This window comes from Pinus tabuliformis, chromosome 8 (genome assembly GCF_031772625.1).
Source record: "Pinus tabuliformis cultivar Carrire ecotype Pingquan chromosome 8, CPIR1, whole genome shotgun sequence".
NCBI lineage: Eukaryota > Viridiplantae > Streptophyta > Pinopsida > Pinales > Pinaceae > Pinus > Pinus tabuliformis.
The window spans coordinates 1,262,873,263-1,262,890,136 of NC_142294.1; the positions used below are offsets into that span (position 1 = coordinate 1,262,873,263).

Here is a 16,874-nt window from a genome sequence, read left to right on the forward strand (position 1 = left end):
CAAGGCCTTTGGGAATGAGACGGGCTTGCTCTATGGGCTCAGTTTGATGGGAATGGATTGGTTCCCATGAACAATAAATGAAGATGCTGGTTATGATGAAAAAGATACAGGGTCTGGAGTGGGTGAAGAAGAAAAAATCACCAAGTATTTGACATAATGCGTCAATGAAATGATTTACAGAGTAAGAGTTGAGAGCAATTGTGCCAATTGTGAAAGGGACAAGTTAGAGCATCTCATGTAGAAGAAAAAGAGCCCATAGACTCGTTGAGGAGCCCGCAAACTCTAAGAGGATAATGTTGCACAGAGATCCATGTGCAAAGATAAGCAATGAGAAATAACTGCGATGCATGCCGGGTCAAGCCACTAGAAGCCATCGGTGCAGAGTAGGCATGCTTGAAGATTGTAGCTGGAGAGATAGCAGCTTTGACAAGGTGAGATGTAGCCATGGAAGCCAGATGTGGAGAGTAGTGCACTACATGTGGCGAAATGGTTGTGTGTCTCAGGATAGCAACAATGAAAAAAATTAATGGAGTTGAAAAATTTCATGTAAATGGGCATATGATTGTAAGACTTGGTAAGGCATGTGTACCCCTGGTAAATCACTAGTAAAGTCTGGATGTATACCTAGGTGATATGGTGACGCATATGGTCATATGATGAAGCATGCTGAGCTAGGACAACATGTGAGATTGGCAAATACCTTGATGTTGATGAGGTAGGGCCTAGAGGTGAGCGGTGCTGGCTCACTTGGCCGGCTTGGCTAAATTTGGTCAAGGAAAACCCAAAGTCAAGTTTAAAGGGGGGATTGTTAGATAAACTTGACTCAGTGGTGGAGTTGAGGTTGTGTCAACAATTGTGGTTTTGGGCACTTGGTATTGGTGACTCATGGTATTACATGTAGTTGAAGCCATTAAAAGGCTTGGGAATTCTCCATTGTATAGTGTCAGAGTAGAGCAGTGAAGGCTCACCTGGTCAAGGCCAAGATATTGGCTGGCTTGGCTGTGTTTTAGCCCAAGACAATAATAGATCTAATGTTGGCTGGTTTTTCCCCAATTGGGGTTTTCCAGGGTAAATCATGGTGTACATGGTTTGAATGACTTGTTGCTATGTGTGTGCTTATTATATTTATTTTTCTTATATTATCTGAAAGAATAACACTGATGCCCTGCTTCTAGATGGTAGGCCTCTTTGACTGAGAAGGTGCCTCTTGAGCCATAGCCCATCTCAGTTTGTCCTCGTGCCCTGAGAATGGAATTTGCCGCAATTGTAGGTTCTGCCAAAATCGCTGCCAGATTTCTTTGTCTTGTTTTGGATTCCACGCTTCAGGCCTCTGCCATTGGCACCATTCCTGTTCCGGTTGGACCCCTATCCAGTTGTCTGCTAAAACTCTGCTGCTCAAAACTTTGAATTGTAGAGTTCAAACCATGGCACTACTGTATGGGTTTTGCGGGGCTTTTTCCTTTATCAGATCTCTCCAGACACTGATTTTTCAATAAAAAGTTTGAATTCCTTATAAGGATAAAACGTAGCATATCTGTTGAAGAAAATCAAGAATTTTGTAAAGCGTAAAAAAATTTAGTGAATGCCTGACTGTCTAATTCCATCATCAGATCTATTTCTGTTGAATTCCTTCACATGGTTATTGCAAATGAAAATCTTACAAAGGGAACTTAACTCAACCTAATGTCACTCCTTTCTGCCAGTGGTTCACTAAACACTTTAGTACCTCTTATCAGGGTCAAATAAAACATCGTAATTCTTTGTGAGGAAACTAGTCTTCCAAGATGAAGAGGACACAATAAATGTTAAATCCAAAGTAACTCAATGATTTCCAAAGTAACAGTTTGTTGTTTAACAACGTTAACATATTGTGCGTTTCAGTGGGGGCCATGTTTGGATTAAATCCCTTCATACTAATATTGTTTTTGAAAGATTGCTTCTTATATCAACAACAAAATACATATTGCATAGTCCAAACTGGCTCACATCCCTTTAAAGAACAGCAGAAAGGTTCTTGAGCTTCCAAGATGAAGAGGACACAATAAATGTTAAATCCAAAGTAACACAATGATTTCCAAAGTAACAGTTTGTTGTTTAACAACGTAAACATATTGTGCGTTTCAGTGGGGGCATGTTTGGATTAAAGCCCTTCATACTAATGTTGTTTTTGAAAGAATGCTTCTTATATCAACAACAAAATACATATTGCATAGTCCAAACCGGCTCACATCCCTTTAAAGAACAGCAGAAAGGTTCTTGAGATAACTTGATGACAAGGATCACAAATCTCAGCATGTTAATATTGTTACACTGCTAAGTGCTAACTATTATCAAAGAGTTTTTTTTACACATAGGATTTGTTTTATATCCAAAGTTCTCAGATCATGTGCATAAACCCAAAGCATTAAGGTAAATTAAAATATTTATCACTAAACTCTACTTTATTGAATAATTTGCAATGAAGGATCCTCTTATACTCGGAGTTTCTAGTTGTAAGCTCCGTCTCATTTTCAATTTAATTGGTTACATTGCTAGATATGGTTTAAAGAATGGAAGATTAGTTAGAAGTTGAAAATGTATGCCAATTTGATTTTCTTATGCGAAATATCTTGACAGGCGATGAGAGTAGACTCCTTGAGACCGAGAAAAGAAATAAAGAGGATTATTTAATCTGCTTGTAGTATATATCCTTGTTTCTCCAATTCTTTTATTATTTAAATTTATTCAATATTATCCTTTAGGGAGCTGATATTTGTTTTTGGTGAATAATTAGAGAGCTGCGGATTGGAAGAAGGCAGAAACATATAAAAAAAATCATGAAATATTTGAAGGAAAGGTTGAGGGATCAAACAGTGGAGGTGTGCGAGTGCGTTTTCACTCCTTACAAGGCTTTTTACCTTATTCTCAGATGAGTCCTTCTCATTTGCTAAAAGGTACACCGTTTATGTACATTTTTTCGTGGTAATCTGCATTCATTTTCTGATTTTACATTTATCTTGTTACTAAAGTGACCTTGGCCTAGTTAAGAATGCAGAACGCTTTCAATGGCACACCAAAGAATTAAAATATCGAAAAGCTACTACCTTAGATTAGAACTCAGAAGGTCAATCTGTGTAAAGGTCTCTAGGAACATATTCTTTAAAATTGAAGATGTTGGTTTGACATTAATGGTTATCCCTCTTTATGTAAACGTTGTCTGCCAATAGAGCTGGAAAATAATAACTGGATTAATTAAAAATGTAACATAAGAAGTTTGAAAGTCAATCTGTTCTAAAATGTTAGCTTTTGAGTTATTATGAAAGTGTTTAACTTTACACCATGTTTGGGGGTGCTTTATGAGATTTGGGATACGAGGTGTATGTTCAGCCTCTAGATGGTCTAAGATGGATTCGCACATAGGAGATGGCCCATGATGGATTTGCACATTGGAGATGGCTTGCTCAGTGGTTTCTTGACTTCAGTGGATGCTTGCTTGGCATTCTTCCCTAGGCATTGGAGTTCTCTTGATAGCTTGGTTCATATTAGCAACATGGAGAGCTTCGTTTTCTTGGAGAACACCTTGACTTAGGAGTGTCGTGCATCTCGAAGGAGGGCATTAACCCCTAGATAGCATGGGATAGCTTGGATTCCTATATGGAGTCTTGGAGTTAGCTTGGGGACATCTAAGTTGCAATAGTGTTTTCATGCGAGGGGAGTGAACCCAATGAGTACATGGCTTAGGAGGAGTGAAATATGAAAAATCCTTGAACTGCAACAATTGGATATTATTCTCCTAACTTTAACAATTTATTTGTCTTCTGTAATTATTATTAAAACAAATAGCGAATAATTCACACTTCAATTCTTCACAATAAAATTACGCTGCGGAAATATAAAAACTGGAACTAAGAAGTAGATGCACACACAATAAAAATAGACACCATTATTTTTGGACGAAAGTCCCTAGAAAAACCCTGAAGGAAAAACTAGTGCAAAAAATGAGGGTTTTATTATTATGCATCAAAAATAGAGAATTACAGCTGGATGCCTAACTGGAAATCCTCTGAAAATTTATCTCAACTGGAAATAGACTAGAGATCCAAGATCTCCTCTGCAAATCAACTCGACCTCCTCTGGTTTGCTCACGCTTCTTCCTGACACTTGCACTGGCTGCCTGAAATGTGCACTGCTGGCTTAGGGAAATTCGTACAGCCTAGAAACTGATTCTAGGTGAGCCATCCTGCCTCTTTTTGCCTCTGGAAACCACTCGCTTTACCTTCTGGACCCTGATCTGGCCTCCTACAGCTGAAACAAGTTGATTTTGGCAATTCGCACTGACAATCTGGGCAACTCGCATTGCTCTATACGACCTCTTTTGCAGATAAATTTGACCTCCCTTTCCGGACTTTGGAACTTGGAAAACCTCTTGATATTTTCTATGCAAATCCTCATTGCTGCAAACACCTGCTACTATCTCTCCCTTGGCTCAAACTGCACCTTATTGAATACTGCAAACTGGGTAATTCGAACTGCCTTGCTCACTCGATGTTCGATGTGTCTTCTCCAAGCCCCTTCGACTTGCTCTTATAATCTCTCACTAGAGCATCAACAACCAAGATCTAATCATGATTGATGGCTCAAATCATCTTAGACTCTGTCAAGTCAATTTTCTGGAAGGTTCTAGAGCAAAATTGATTTCCTCAATTTATACCCATTAATTAATCAATTTTCCTAAGTTATACTTGAGAACTTTTTAATTATTGATCAATTAATTTAATTGAGAGGTTCTTAAGTGTTTTCTCTCAAAACCTTTTTTGGGTTTTGGAGATCCCATGTTCCTTAGCCTCTTTGACATTGTAGAGACTAGCACACCTGTTCGATGCTACCATATCCATCAAAAACTAACATGAAATAGTTTGTATGGGCTTGTGATGGAGCGGGGTGGACACACCTTGTGTAGTTACATCATCTTGGAGACCTTATTGTGTATGACATCACCTTGGAGCTTGACATGTGTAACCTTGGAGTGTAACACATCACTTGTGTGAGCCTACATCCATGTAGCACGACCCTTATAAGATCCACGAGTACCCGCGGGTCTTGACGGGTTTTATAGCGAGACGAGTCACCCACATAGAACCCACAGTTCTTACCCACACCCGTGAAGACCCACATTAAACTCGCATTGAACCCACATAAGACCCGTGAAGATCCTCAAAATTCGACTTTTTTATTTTTATTTTTCATATATATATATATTATTTTATTTTATTTTTTATTTTTTTCGCTGAGTCTTATATGGGTCGCTGAGTCAATAGGCAGACAAGTCTTATATGAATACGAGTCATGCAACACTGGCCTATATGTGTTTATTGTAGGTTGCTTGTAAGGGCATGGCCTCCCTTACAACTCATATATATAGAGGAAGGAGAGAGTCTTTTCATCATCATCATTGTTGTACTCTTCTCTTTTTATTTGTCTTCTTGGAGTGATTCACCAGGGTTCAGGAGGAAAACTTATGAGAAGTTATACGTGGGAGTAGGATGTCTTTGTTGCAGATTGTTCTTGTGACTAAAGTTTGCTCTTATGAAGAAGATGATGTTGGAAATGATGATCACTCATATTTTATCGTATCATATAGCTCTTTATTCTTATCATTCTTGTGTTAGAGATGTGATCAAGTAGAGTGCATGAGTCATATTTTCTCTCTGAGATCTTCATTTGTACTTGGTCTCTCTCCCTCTCTCTTTTGGAGTTGCTAGGGTTTCATGATCTTCTTGGAGCATCTTGAAGTTTAGGGTTATGGTTTCATCCCTTGTAGGTTTGAGATTAGGGTTTTGAAATGAAGCCCAAGTGTATTTGGTGAATAAGAAGAAGAAGAGAAGATGTCTTGACTTGGAGGACTTGTTTGAGTGATTCACTGATTGGAGCTTTTTGGTTGAACTAGGGTTTTCCTGGCTTTTCCTAGCTAGGGTTTTGGAGAGCTAGTGGATTGTACTAGCCTTGTGATAAGGCTATGTTATGCACAACTACTTCATCTTACGCATATTAATGAATTTTTCAGCTATCTGTACTTGTGTAAATTGATTTGATTTCTGACTGTCTATGTTCTTCATGATTTGTTATTTACAGCTATATGTCATGCTTATTTAACTTAAGTAAAGGGCAATTAAGTGACTTTAACATTTACAGCTATATGTCATGCTTATTTAACTTAAGTAAAGGGCAATTAAGTGAATTTAACATCATATTTGAAGAAATTAGGGGCTGTTTTAGTGCCGTTGTTGCTGCTAAAAAAAAGAGTTTTCAGATATGGTTAATGATTGATAAGATTGCTCTAGAGGGTGAAACTTATCAAAGCACTTTGATATCTTTTCTCCTTGGGTTACCTATAAGATTGGGTTGTTTTTTCTAATAGCAAGAATGGATATGTTTTGTATTAGAAAATTATTGCAGCTGCACTGATCAGCATAATAATACATATAGGAGAGGACTGTCCGACAAAACATTTTGTGATGTCTTTGAAATTTGAATTTGACAATATATGACAAGAAAATTGTCCTTTGTAGAGGATTTTTGTGAGCTATTACAAGCATATATTAGAACAAATACTCCTAAAATCAAGTAACTTTAAAAGATGTTGAATGATGTTGAATAAACACATGTTGGCTACATGCTTTCTCTTGCTTCCCTTTATTAGTCATGGATTTTGATCCACATTCAACATTTCCACAGCCCCTTCCTGTTTTTGAACTATCTCCTCTTCCTTAACCTTTGTAGATCCAATAGACAACCTAGCAATTGAATGAGATGTGGAATTGATTCTTACGAATCTTACCAGACCAACAACCAGATGTTTGCTGAGAATTATAGGCTGGATAGAAACTTCTGCACATGTTAATGCGAATAGTAGTTTGAGGCATTTTTTTAAAAGAATTTCTACTTTTGGAAAAGTAATTCTATTTTGTAATTCACTTGAGTAAAAAAGAGTGAAAGTCTTATATTTAGGAGTTGAGTCTAAAATTGTATCTCATGCATGACTTGGACTAGGAGAAATCTTTAAAATAGATTCTCTACTAAAATTATAAAGACAGGGAAAGGTAGAGACTCTCAACAAACATGAGCAGTTGAGTAGGTTGAGTGAGAGAGGGAGGGAGAGAGAGCAGACGAGCAGACAACTAGGAAATAGGCGTTCTGGGTAGTGCGTGGTCTCATACAACTTATGGAATAGTTCTGTATGGTTGTATAGATGGATTCGGTCAGACATATAGAATCATTACAGCAGTGTCGTACAACTATTGTACTATCCATATGGCAGGGCTGTACAATAGAGAATTGCTGTTTTTTGTTTTTTTAGGAGATGTACCTCTCAAGCAGCCTATAGAAGCTCGAGTTTAGAGTGATTTTGATAACTGTTTTTTGGGCATCATGTGGAGTTTTCCTTGTAAGTTTTTCAAAGGGATGAAAAGCTGATTTGAAGGATTCATTGCCTATGTGTGTGTGATTTTTTTTATGCTCTTGCTATTTAAGTTATAGCTATTGTGTGTTTGATGCTATGGTCGGAAATTTAATTTCAGCATTAATTAAATTCAACAATCTATTTGTTTGATTTTAGTCGCCTAGGGTTTGAAATTTTCACATGGTATTGGAGCTTGATATTGTTACCCACCAAAAAGTGGGTAACCCATTAGGAGAATTTTTTTTCCTTCTTTGGACAATTGGCCAAGCAACAACCCTATATTTGCTTAGTGCATGATGATATGCTATGATCCTCCATCATTTGCACCAGTCAGACACCTCTCACCATTTGGTATTCCTCTTGAAGGAAGGTGGGTCATCATTCGGCAAGTACTTTAACCATCTTGCGATCATGTGCCTTTACTTAATGTTTTGGGCATTTTAACATGGATTAAGGGGTGATATGGATGATTGATCAATCTTGACTGTAAACCTGTTTTCTCACTTTACTAGGAGGGTTAGTTTTTTTAATCCTAGTCCAGTGGGACCTCCTCTGAGGCCTTATAGGAGGGTCACTGCTTTGAAAACCTAGATTGAAGTAGTGTGTTCATAATTTTCCATACTAACCACTTTATACCATTCCCCAAATTTCATCTCCATTATTCGGGCTTGTGGTCATTGGTTCATTAAGATTGGCATCCTCTTATCCTCATCCTTGAGTCCGGGACATAAACTTTGCCTTGGAGGTTGATACAACTAAGAACGATAAAAGCATGAAATGGCCACAGGAAAGAAAAAGAAAAGTTATAATGCAAAAGATGACCAAGACATTAATTAGTGCGTGGGCAAAAGCCTAGCATGAACTCAACACCCCTCATTAGCCATCACCCAGTTCCTTGAGCACTTGATGCTCCATCACATAATAAAGGAGCTCTTGCATGTCCCGACCTTGATGAGCAATAAACTAACTCATCATTAAGGGGTTAATAAATGCTAAATCATTAAAATCAAGCTTGGGCTTCTAAGCTATGCTCCAAATCAAAGAATTATAAAAAAGAAGTAAAAGGCACACCAAAGGGGTGGAAAAAGCAAGCCGAGGAAAGGGGTAACTCATGCCTCCACGATTAATCCCTCCTTACATCTATACATTAAGGATGATGGACCTAGGACATGTTACCACAAAATCTAGCAGGCATTGGAGAGGGGAACTCTATAAGACAAAGAGCTAGACTAAGTGTTAACAGTGGGACAATGGCTCATTGTCACCACAGCCAAGGTCCCTTGCTCTTTACAGACTTTCACCGATGGGAGGAGTCCCGGTAAGTAATGATCACCTTTGATAGGTATTCTATGGTTTATTGTGCAAGGTGATGGACTAGGACCTCTCAAGGAATGCTCAAAGTTATGATATTAGGCTTTAAAAGGCACTTCGCTTCCTATAAGAGACCCAAATTGGATTGCACAAGACCTAGGGTTTTGTGAATTTGAGTGGAAGAAGGTACTCCCAAGATCAAGGAAATAAGGAGAAAGGGCTTCTTATGATTTACTTCACCATGTACTAAGCTCATACAACCCTCAAAGAAGTCCCTAAGTTGAGGAAAACTAGCAAGGGTTTCTCTCCTAGGGCAATACCTAGGGCACATAATTTTATGGAGAAAAATCGAGTGGATGCCCACCAAACTTGGAGAATAGGTAGCTTAGACCCGAAGCTTGATGCTTAGCCTTTCGAATTCCCATAAAACCTCTCCCTAAGCAATTCGCTCTAATCCCTAGTTAGCTGTCCTATCTTAAGAGGACCGAAATTCCAAGACAAGATTTTATGGAAGAAAGATGAGTTTAACCACCAAGGACTTGGATTAGTGCCTTGTTCTTTGGACATATGGAGTCTTAGGAAGTTCAAGATGAGCTAAATCGTCTCTAAGGAGGCTAAAAATTGATGCCCTATGTACCAATTCCCAACATTTACCCACATTCAAAAATAATGGAGTTTGATGGAGAGTTCAAAGGTTCCTCGACTAGGAACATTCATTACATGTTATACTATGAATTACATATGCAATACTCAACTAGAAAGCCTTTAAAAATTAATTTTCAATAATTAGGGCATAATTAGCACATTCTGGAAGTAGCAATTCTATACATAAAACAATTTCAAGAGAAAAATTTCATTAACTTAAAGCATTTACAAGATAACATGCAATATATCCATCCATAATCCAAGAAATAGCTCCAAATACAAGATCGAATTAGATTACAAACATTGAAATGCATCTAAAAGATCTCTAGTAGCCAAAAGAAACAAGTGCGAGTTTTCAAGAAGTTGAATTCCAAGTGTGATGATGATGAGAGACTAAATGAGGTCTCTCATATTTATACCTATCCAATCAAGTCTAATTTAGCCTAAAAGTCCCTCTTAGTTGTCAAATGATGGGCAAAAACTAATTTAGGTTACAAGCCAACCTCATAGCCAATGTTAAAACATAAGAAAACACCCACAAGAGGGCTGAAATGATGATATCATCGAGGCGTGAGTCTCTTGGAGGCATGCTTTGAGTTCTCTTGGTGCCAAGTTGAGTGAAGAGGGCTCCAATGATCATATTCTAGGGGTTGGCCCCAAGATCTCCACGAAAATCATCACGTGGACCCTAGTTTTGTGTTTGAGGCACAAAATGGGTCTCATGGGTCTCCTGGTGATCAAAGAGCCTGATTTTGCTCCAATGTCGAGGGCTCAGAGTATGGTGCTAGTGTTGAAATGTGTAACTAGGTTCGGTCTTCATAAATATGAAATGTACTTTTGATTCTTGTATATTATAAAAAGAAAGAAAATTTATTATTATTATTTTTATTTTTGTAGCATGTGTTTCATGCTCAAGGTCATTTTATTTAGAGGTCAGTCACCCATTGAGTGCTTCTAGGGTTTGTCCTGGTGTCAAGAAGTCAATGAAGTCATTGTCATATGAAGAAGACCCCATTGGGCACATTGTTACATGCCAAAAGAATTATTTTTATATTTAAAAGTGTCACAATACCCTCCAAGGCCAAGTCGACTTGGCAGTTAAGAAGTCAGCCTCATTATGGCATGTCGTCCTCCTTAGAAGCCTATATATAGGAGGGAACTCGACCTCCTATGGACACTCACTCACTTCTCGTCATCTAAGCGAAGGAGAAGTAGAAGAAAGGCAAGCGAAGAAGATAGAAGGATGAAGGACAAATTTCACGGGTTATTTCTTTCTCTCTCTCTCACGCGTGCGAAAGGAAGGCTAGGGTTTTGTAGTTGCAAGGTCAAAGTTTTGGAAGTTGTAGAAAGAAGGTCGAAGAATGGACTCTTAGGTCACCTACAAGCCCTAAAAGGAGAATGAACCCAAGCGAAGGTCAAAGGAAGCCTTAGAAGCCTTGAAATTTCTCACATGTGTGGAAGCGGTAACTGTTGTAGGGGATGAAAATTTCAGACTTGCAGTGGAGGTCGAAATTTTGTAGCTAGGGGTCGAAATTGTGCAGCTGGAAGAGATTTGACTGGCTGCGAGTTGGATAAAAGAAGCACATCATTAAGAAGGTTTGGCTTGGTCTTGGAAGGGCATTAGTCTTGGTCTAGAGGTCTTGGAATTCGTCATTTGAAGAATCTATAAGAAGAGAAGAGACTTGTGGGTTGTCCTCTCAAGTGGAGAGGTTTTGTCCATGGCTTGTAGCCTACATTCTATGTTCTTGTGTATTGTTGATTTTCTTATTTTGGTAGTTGTTTGATGATAAGAACAACAACATAATAAGAGAAGAAGCTAATAAGTAAGAAAAGTAAAAATACATCACAAGCAGTTATCAACTATAAGAGAAACCATCCTAATTGTAGCCCTCTAGATTTCTCAACATGGTATCAGAGCTAAGGTTGATTAAGGGCATGATGAAGATCACTACATCGTTGAAGAAGTCATTGAAGCAATTTTCTATGGTAGCAAGTCATCTGAAGCAAGGCATCAAAGCATTTTGGAATCTCCTATTGTCTCTCAAGAATCGTATGACCAAGACTTCTACAAAGGACAAAGGGTTATTCTCAACACTTACAAGTATGTTTGAAGATGAAAATATATAGGTAATCGACGACAGTGGAGCATCCAGACATATGATAGGAGAGCACAAACAACTAAAGACCTTATCAAGAGGAATTGGATCAACCTTGTTGGAGCTAGAAAATGGAGGAAACATTCATCTCAACAACATTCTATTTGTTTCAGGGTTGCAAAAGAATTTACTTTCTATTTCATGTCTAGAAGATAAGGGAGATAGAGTCGCTTTCATAGATGGAAAGGTTGTGGTATGGGATAAAGACTCTAGGATCAACAATGCAAAAGTCATTGGTATTCATGAAGGAAAACTTTACTGGTTATTAACACCTCTCTCAAGCATTGGTTCACATTGAAGTAAGTCCATGTGAACTTTGGCATTGAAGGTTTGGACACCTTCACTACAAAATCTTACCAGCTCTAAATTCTATGGTGAATGACATCCCTGAACTCAAGGAGGATAATGAAGGAGTGTGCATTAGAGAAAAACGTTAAGAAACCATTTGGAAGCAGTGCTTCAAGATCAAAAGAAATTCTGGATCTCATTCACTCTCATGTCTGTGGTCCTATGTCTACAAAGTCTCTTGGAGGTCATTTATATTATGTAACGTTCATTGATGACCACTCAAGGAAAACTTGGATCTATTTGCTGAAGTCCAAGGATGAAGTATTCGAAAAATTTCAAGAATTCAAAGCAGAGGTAGAAATTCTTATAGAAAGAAGGATAAAGATACTAAGATCTGATAATTGAGAAGAATAAACTTCAAAGGAGCTCATAGCCTTCTGTAAGGAGGCTGGAATTAAGAGGGAGCTAATAGTTCTTTATAATCCAGAGCAAAATGGATTAGCATAATGAATGAATCGCTCAATTGAGGAGAGTGTTAGGGCCATGTTACATGATCAAGACTTGCCTAAATTTATGTGGGGTGAAGCAGCAAAAAGTGTTGTCTACATTCAAAATCGAAGTCCTCACAGATCACTAGACAACATGACTCCTGCAGAAGCATTAACTGGGAAGAAACCAAGTGTAGATCATCTTCGAATATTTGGTTGTCCTGTCTACATTCACATTCCGAAAGATAAGAGAAAGAAGTTGGATCCTACAAGTATGAAGGGAATATTTGTTGGCTATAGTAACACTTCAAAGGCATATAGGATCTACATAAAGGAAGGGCACCGAATAGAAGTAAGTCGAGATCTGATCTTTGATGAAAGTATTGCATTCAAGAAATCTAAGGATCTCCTGATTGACTCTGATGATGAAGAGCTTCCAATATTCGAAGAATGCACTAGGGAGGAAGAGGATTCAAATCATGAAGAAGTAGGTTCCAGTGAACCTGTGCAACAAGTCATCATCCTTGAAAGTAGAAAAAGGCCTAATTGGTTGAAGTCTACTCTTCTAGATGCGAAAGGACATGGAGCATCCAAAGGTACGTTCAGGGAAAGTATGAAGCCCAAAAGATATTTAGGGTATGCAGCCTATATGACAAAATTAATCGTAGAAGAACCATCCACCTTTGAAGATGATGTCAAACATCAAGAATGGAAAGATGCTATGAATGAAGAATATCAATCGATAATGAAGAATGGAGTTTGGGAAATCGTTCCTAGGCTTAAGTAAAATTCTGTGGTAACTTCCAAGTGGCTCTACAAGATTAAACATGCAACAAATGGAAGTATTGATAAATATAAGGCAAGATTTGTGGCTAGTTGTTTTTCCCAACAAGAAGGCATTAATTATGAAGAGACATTTGCACCTACAACTAGGTATACAACAATACGACTATTGGTATCTTTGGCAACATCAATGGGATGGAACATCCATCAAATGGATGTGAAGACAACATTCCTGAATGGCACTATTGATGAAGTCTATATAGAACAACCCTTGGGATTTGAAATGAATGATAGAGAGACTGATGTCTGCAGGCTACAGAAGGCACTTTATGGCCTTAAGCAAGCACCAAGGGTTTGGTATGCTAGAATGGACACATATTTGCAAAGATTGGGCTTCTCGAAAAGTTCCGCTGATCCGAATCTCTATATCAAATTTGTGAAGAATGAACCCATAATGATTCTTCTATATGCGGATGATCTTCTCATGATAGGTGCGGAGGGTCGTATTCAAGGATGCAAGAAGCAATTGGCAATAGAATTCGATATGAGGGATCTAGGGCTAATGCACTATTATTTGGGGTTCGAAGTGTGGCAAGGACCTGATGAGATATATCTAGGTCAAGGAAAATATGTGATTGCTGTGAAAATTCGATTACCCGAATCACCACTGCAACAACTGATTAAGTTCCTCCTATTTGTTAATTACTGAACAAATTATTTATTGTTTCCTATAGTAAACACCGAAACTAATACACTGCAGTCTTCACCAATTAAATTATAAGCAGAAACAAGAATCTGAGCAAGAAATAAATACACAACACATTACACGTTGTTTTTGGACAAATGTTCCCCGAAAAACCCAATGGGGGAAAACCGGTGCAGCAGCTGAGGGCTTGTATTATTAACCAGTGGTTTTCTGAATACAATCTCTGGATGCCTTGCTGGCTATCCAGTACAGAGAATATCATTGACAGAAGATTAGTGAGAAATACCTCACACTATCACTGGAAATCCTGACTAATCCAGCCACAGAATGGCTAGTTCCTTGCTGCCTCTATGCAGTCACTGCACAGGCCCAATGTCACAGCTCCTAGGGATAGCGTCACCCCTACTGCTGATCGATTTGCCTCTCTGAGATTTAGATTCCGTCCTCCCAGTCTCACACCCTGGCTTCCGGCTTCAGAAATCGATCTTTCCAGCAAAATACGGATCTCCTCAAGGCTCTGCGTTGCCTCTGCGTCAGCCTATGCTTGGCCAACGTAACCTCTGCACTACCTTTCCCGGATCTCTCTATGCCTCCTTTGCTGAGTATTACTGTATTCCTGACTCAGGAGAAATCTCCAACCAGAACTATCCCTGCCCCTCATTGCAAGAAATCACTTCAAATTTCTTTGGCCACTGTTGCGTTGCTCATTTCAGAAATTCGATCTCTGATCTCCCACTTGATGTGTTTTCCAAATGCCCATCAAGCCTCCTCTTATAATTCTTCTGTTGAGAACCAACGACCCAGATTAGATTTTAATCAATGGCTCAGATCATTTTGGCTTGATCCTCGTCTTCTTCTAGAAGTTTCACCCACAATTAGATTAATACCCTTTAATTATTTTAATTTCCTAAGTTTAGACTTAGGCACCCATTAAAAATAATTAATTATTTTAATAAAACTATCTCCGGGTGGAATTTCCCAAAACGATTTCTGGGTATTGTGGAATACATGTGTCCAAGCCTCCCTGCAAATTTTAAGGCTTAGAGCACATACGATTCTACCAGAAATCAACACTCCCTCTAAGCAATGAATGTGCTCTAGTAATGCAACTTGCTGAAGCATCACTCTAATCCTGAAACATCTCCCTCTGCGTTGCTGATGTATGACATCACTGCCCATCAACTACTATGCAAATACTGCATCTGTACTGCTGCTGACCTTGCCACTGCCAACACTGCATCTGTGCTGCAAATCCCTCTTAAATTCTGCATTCGTGCTGTTGCTAGCACTACCACTGCAAACACTGCATCTGCACTGCGACCTTCTCCAACTGCTGCTGCTACTGCATCAACAACAGAAAAGCATTCAAAATTACTTAACAGGTGTTCAGCATGATGCATCTGTTGCTGGAGTTCTCACTGCTGCTAGTTTCTGTGCTGACCCTCTGAAGCCTTTGCGCTGCTGCTAACTCTGCTCTGTGCCAACTGCACTGCTGCCAACTCTAGCTCTGTGCTGCTCAGTCTCTGGCACTCCTAGCCACTGCAACTGTCACTCCGAAACTCCTATGCATCAACTGACACTGGTTCATCCTGCTACTTCTAATCTAGGCTCTCATAGCAAGGTATTGATCCAAGAGGTGGACTCCTCAAGCATCCTGCCCATGTACAGTTCTTTCGAACTACAGTGCTAGATCACCCCACCTCTCCCCTGGAGGTATCTGTGTAATCATGGAAAAATATGATCTACTCATATTGCGGCTGCTACTGCTTTGCTGATGCTTCTGCACTACTGCTGCAACTACTGCAATAATGAATCTGATCTCCCTAGATCCAGAAGTACTAGCTTCCATAGGGTTGCTCCCTTTGAAACTAGACTCCCTCTGAGTCTCGATCTCCCTATGGGAAATCTCTCTACTCCCTCTTGGCAACTCACACAATCCTCCTGCACTAGAAACTGGACTGCGAAGCTCTGCATGGGGAATCTCCTGGCTGGAACTGCACCTGCATACTGCAACTGGGCGATTCACACTGCCTGTGTCATTGCAACTAGTTTTGCAACTGTCTTCCAAAAACTGACCCCAACTGGCTATGCAACTGTCATTTGAATGACGAGCTATGTCTGTTGACACTGTGATCCTCCTGCTATTGATTTTGTTTGGCTCTCGTAGCAATGATATTGATCTATGTGAGAAATCTGCAGCAACTAGATCTAATTTGCTGCTCTTCCATGGATCCTACCCATTTGTGGTCATCTCTGCAAAAATGTCGAATTGCCTCCTCTCTCTTCTGCGCAGTTGCTAGGCTGACCTACGCACTCCCTGCTGGAGTTAGTAGATTTGATCCTCGCTACTGTTGCTTAGCGACTGAGAAATAAAACTCCTTGGCTCGGAATTCACAGAGGAAGAAATTCCCTCAAATAGTGTCTCCTTCCTTCTTCTGACGTTTTTCTGCCCCAACAATTGTTGCAGAAAACTGCGTCTCACAGGAAAACTACTTTGCACTGAATCTGCTACTGCGCTGCTCCCTCTGCCACTGACAAATCTCGATCTGGAAATCTTACCTCTCTGTCAACTCACTCAGAGAGAGATCTTCCTTGAGAATCTTGCCCTCCTGGCCTGGATTGCGTAATCCCTCTGGGGATTTGATTCACTGCCTATGCAACACTTCGATCTCCCTCCTTCTCTTCAACGTTGGGCTCTTCCGGTCTGCTCTCTTGCTTCACCTGTGCTCTGATACCATGTGAAAATTCGATTACCCAAATCATCACTGCAGCAATTGATTAAGTTCCTCCTATTTGTTAATTATTGAACAAATTATTTATTGTTTCCTATAGTAAACACCGAAACTAATACACTGTAGTCTTCACGAATTGAATTATAAGCAGAATCAAGAATCTGAGTAAGAAAGAAATACACAACACATTACACCGTTGTTTTTGGACAAATGTTCCCAGAAAAACCCAACGTGGGAAAACTAGGGCAACAACTGAGGGTTTGTATTATTAAGAAGTAGTTTTCTGAATACAATCTCTGGATGCCTTGCTGGCTATCCAGTACAGAG

The 16,874-nt window shown here is 39.3% G+C and overlaps 1 protein-coding gene across 1 annotated transcript in view; it reads left to right on the plus strand.

Annotated features, from left to right (window-relative positions):
* LOC149239977 (uncharacterized) overlaps positions 1–16,874 on the plus strand; it is a 434,082-nt gene that overhangs the window by 29,848 nt on the left and 387,360 nt on the right. Inside the window, exon 2 of the mRNA XM_089373600.1 lies at positions 2,774–2,933. Coding sequence (XP_089229726.1) covers positions 2,774–2,933 — 160 coding nt within the window. The remainder of the gene's footprint in view (positions 1–2,773; positions 2,934–16,874) is intronic.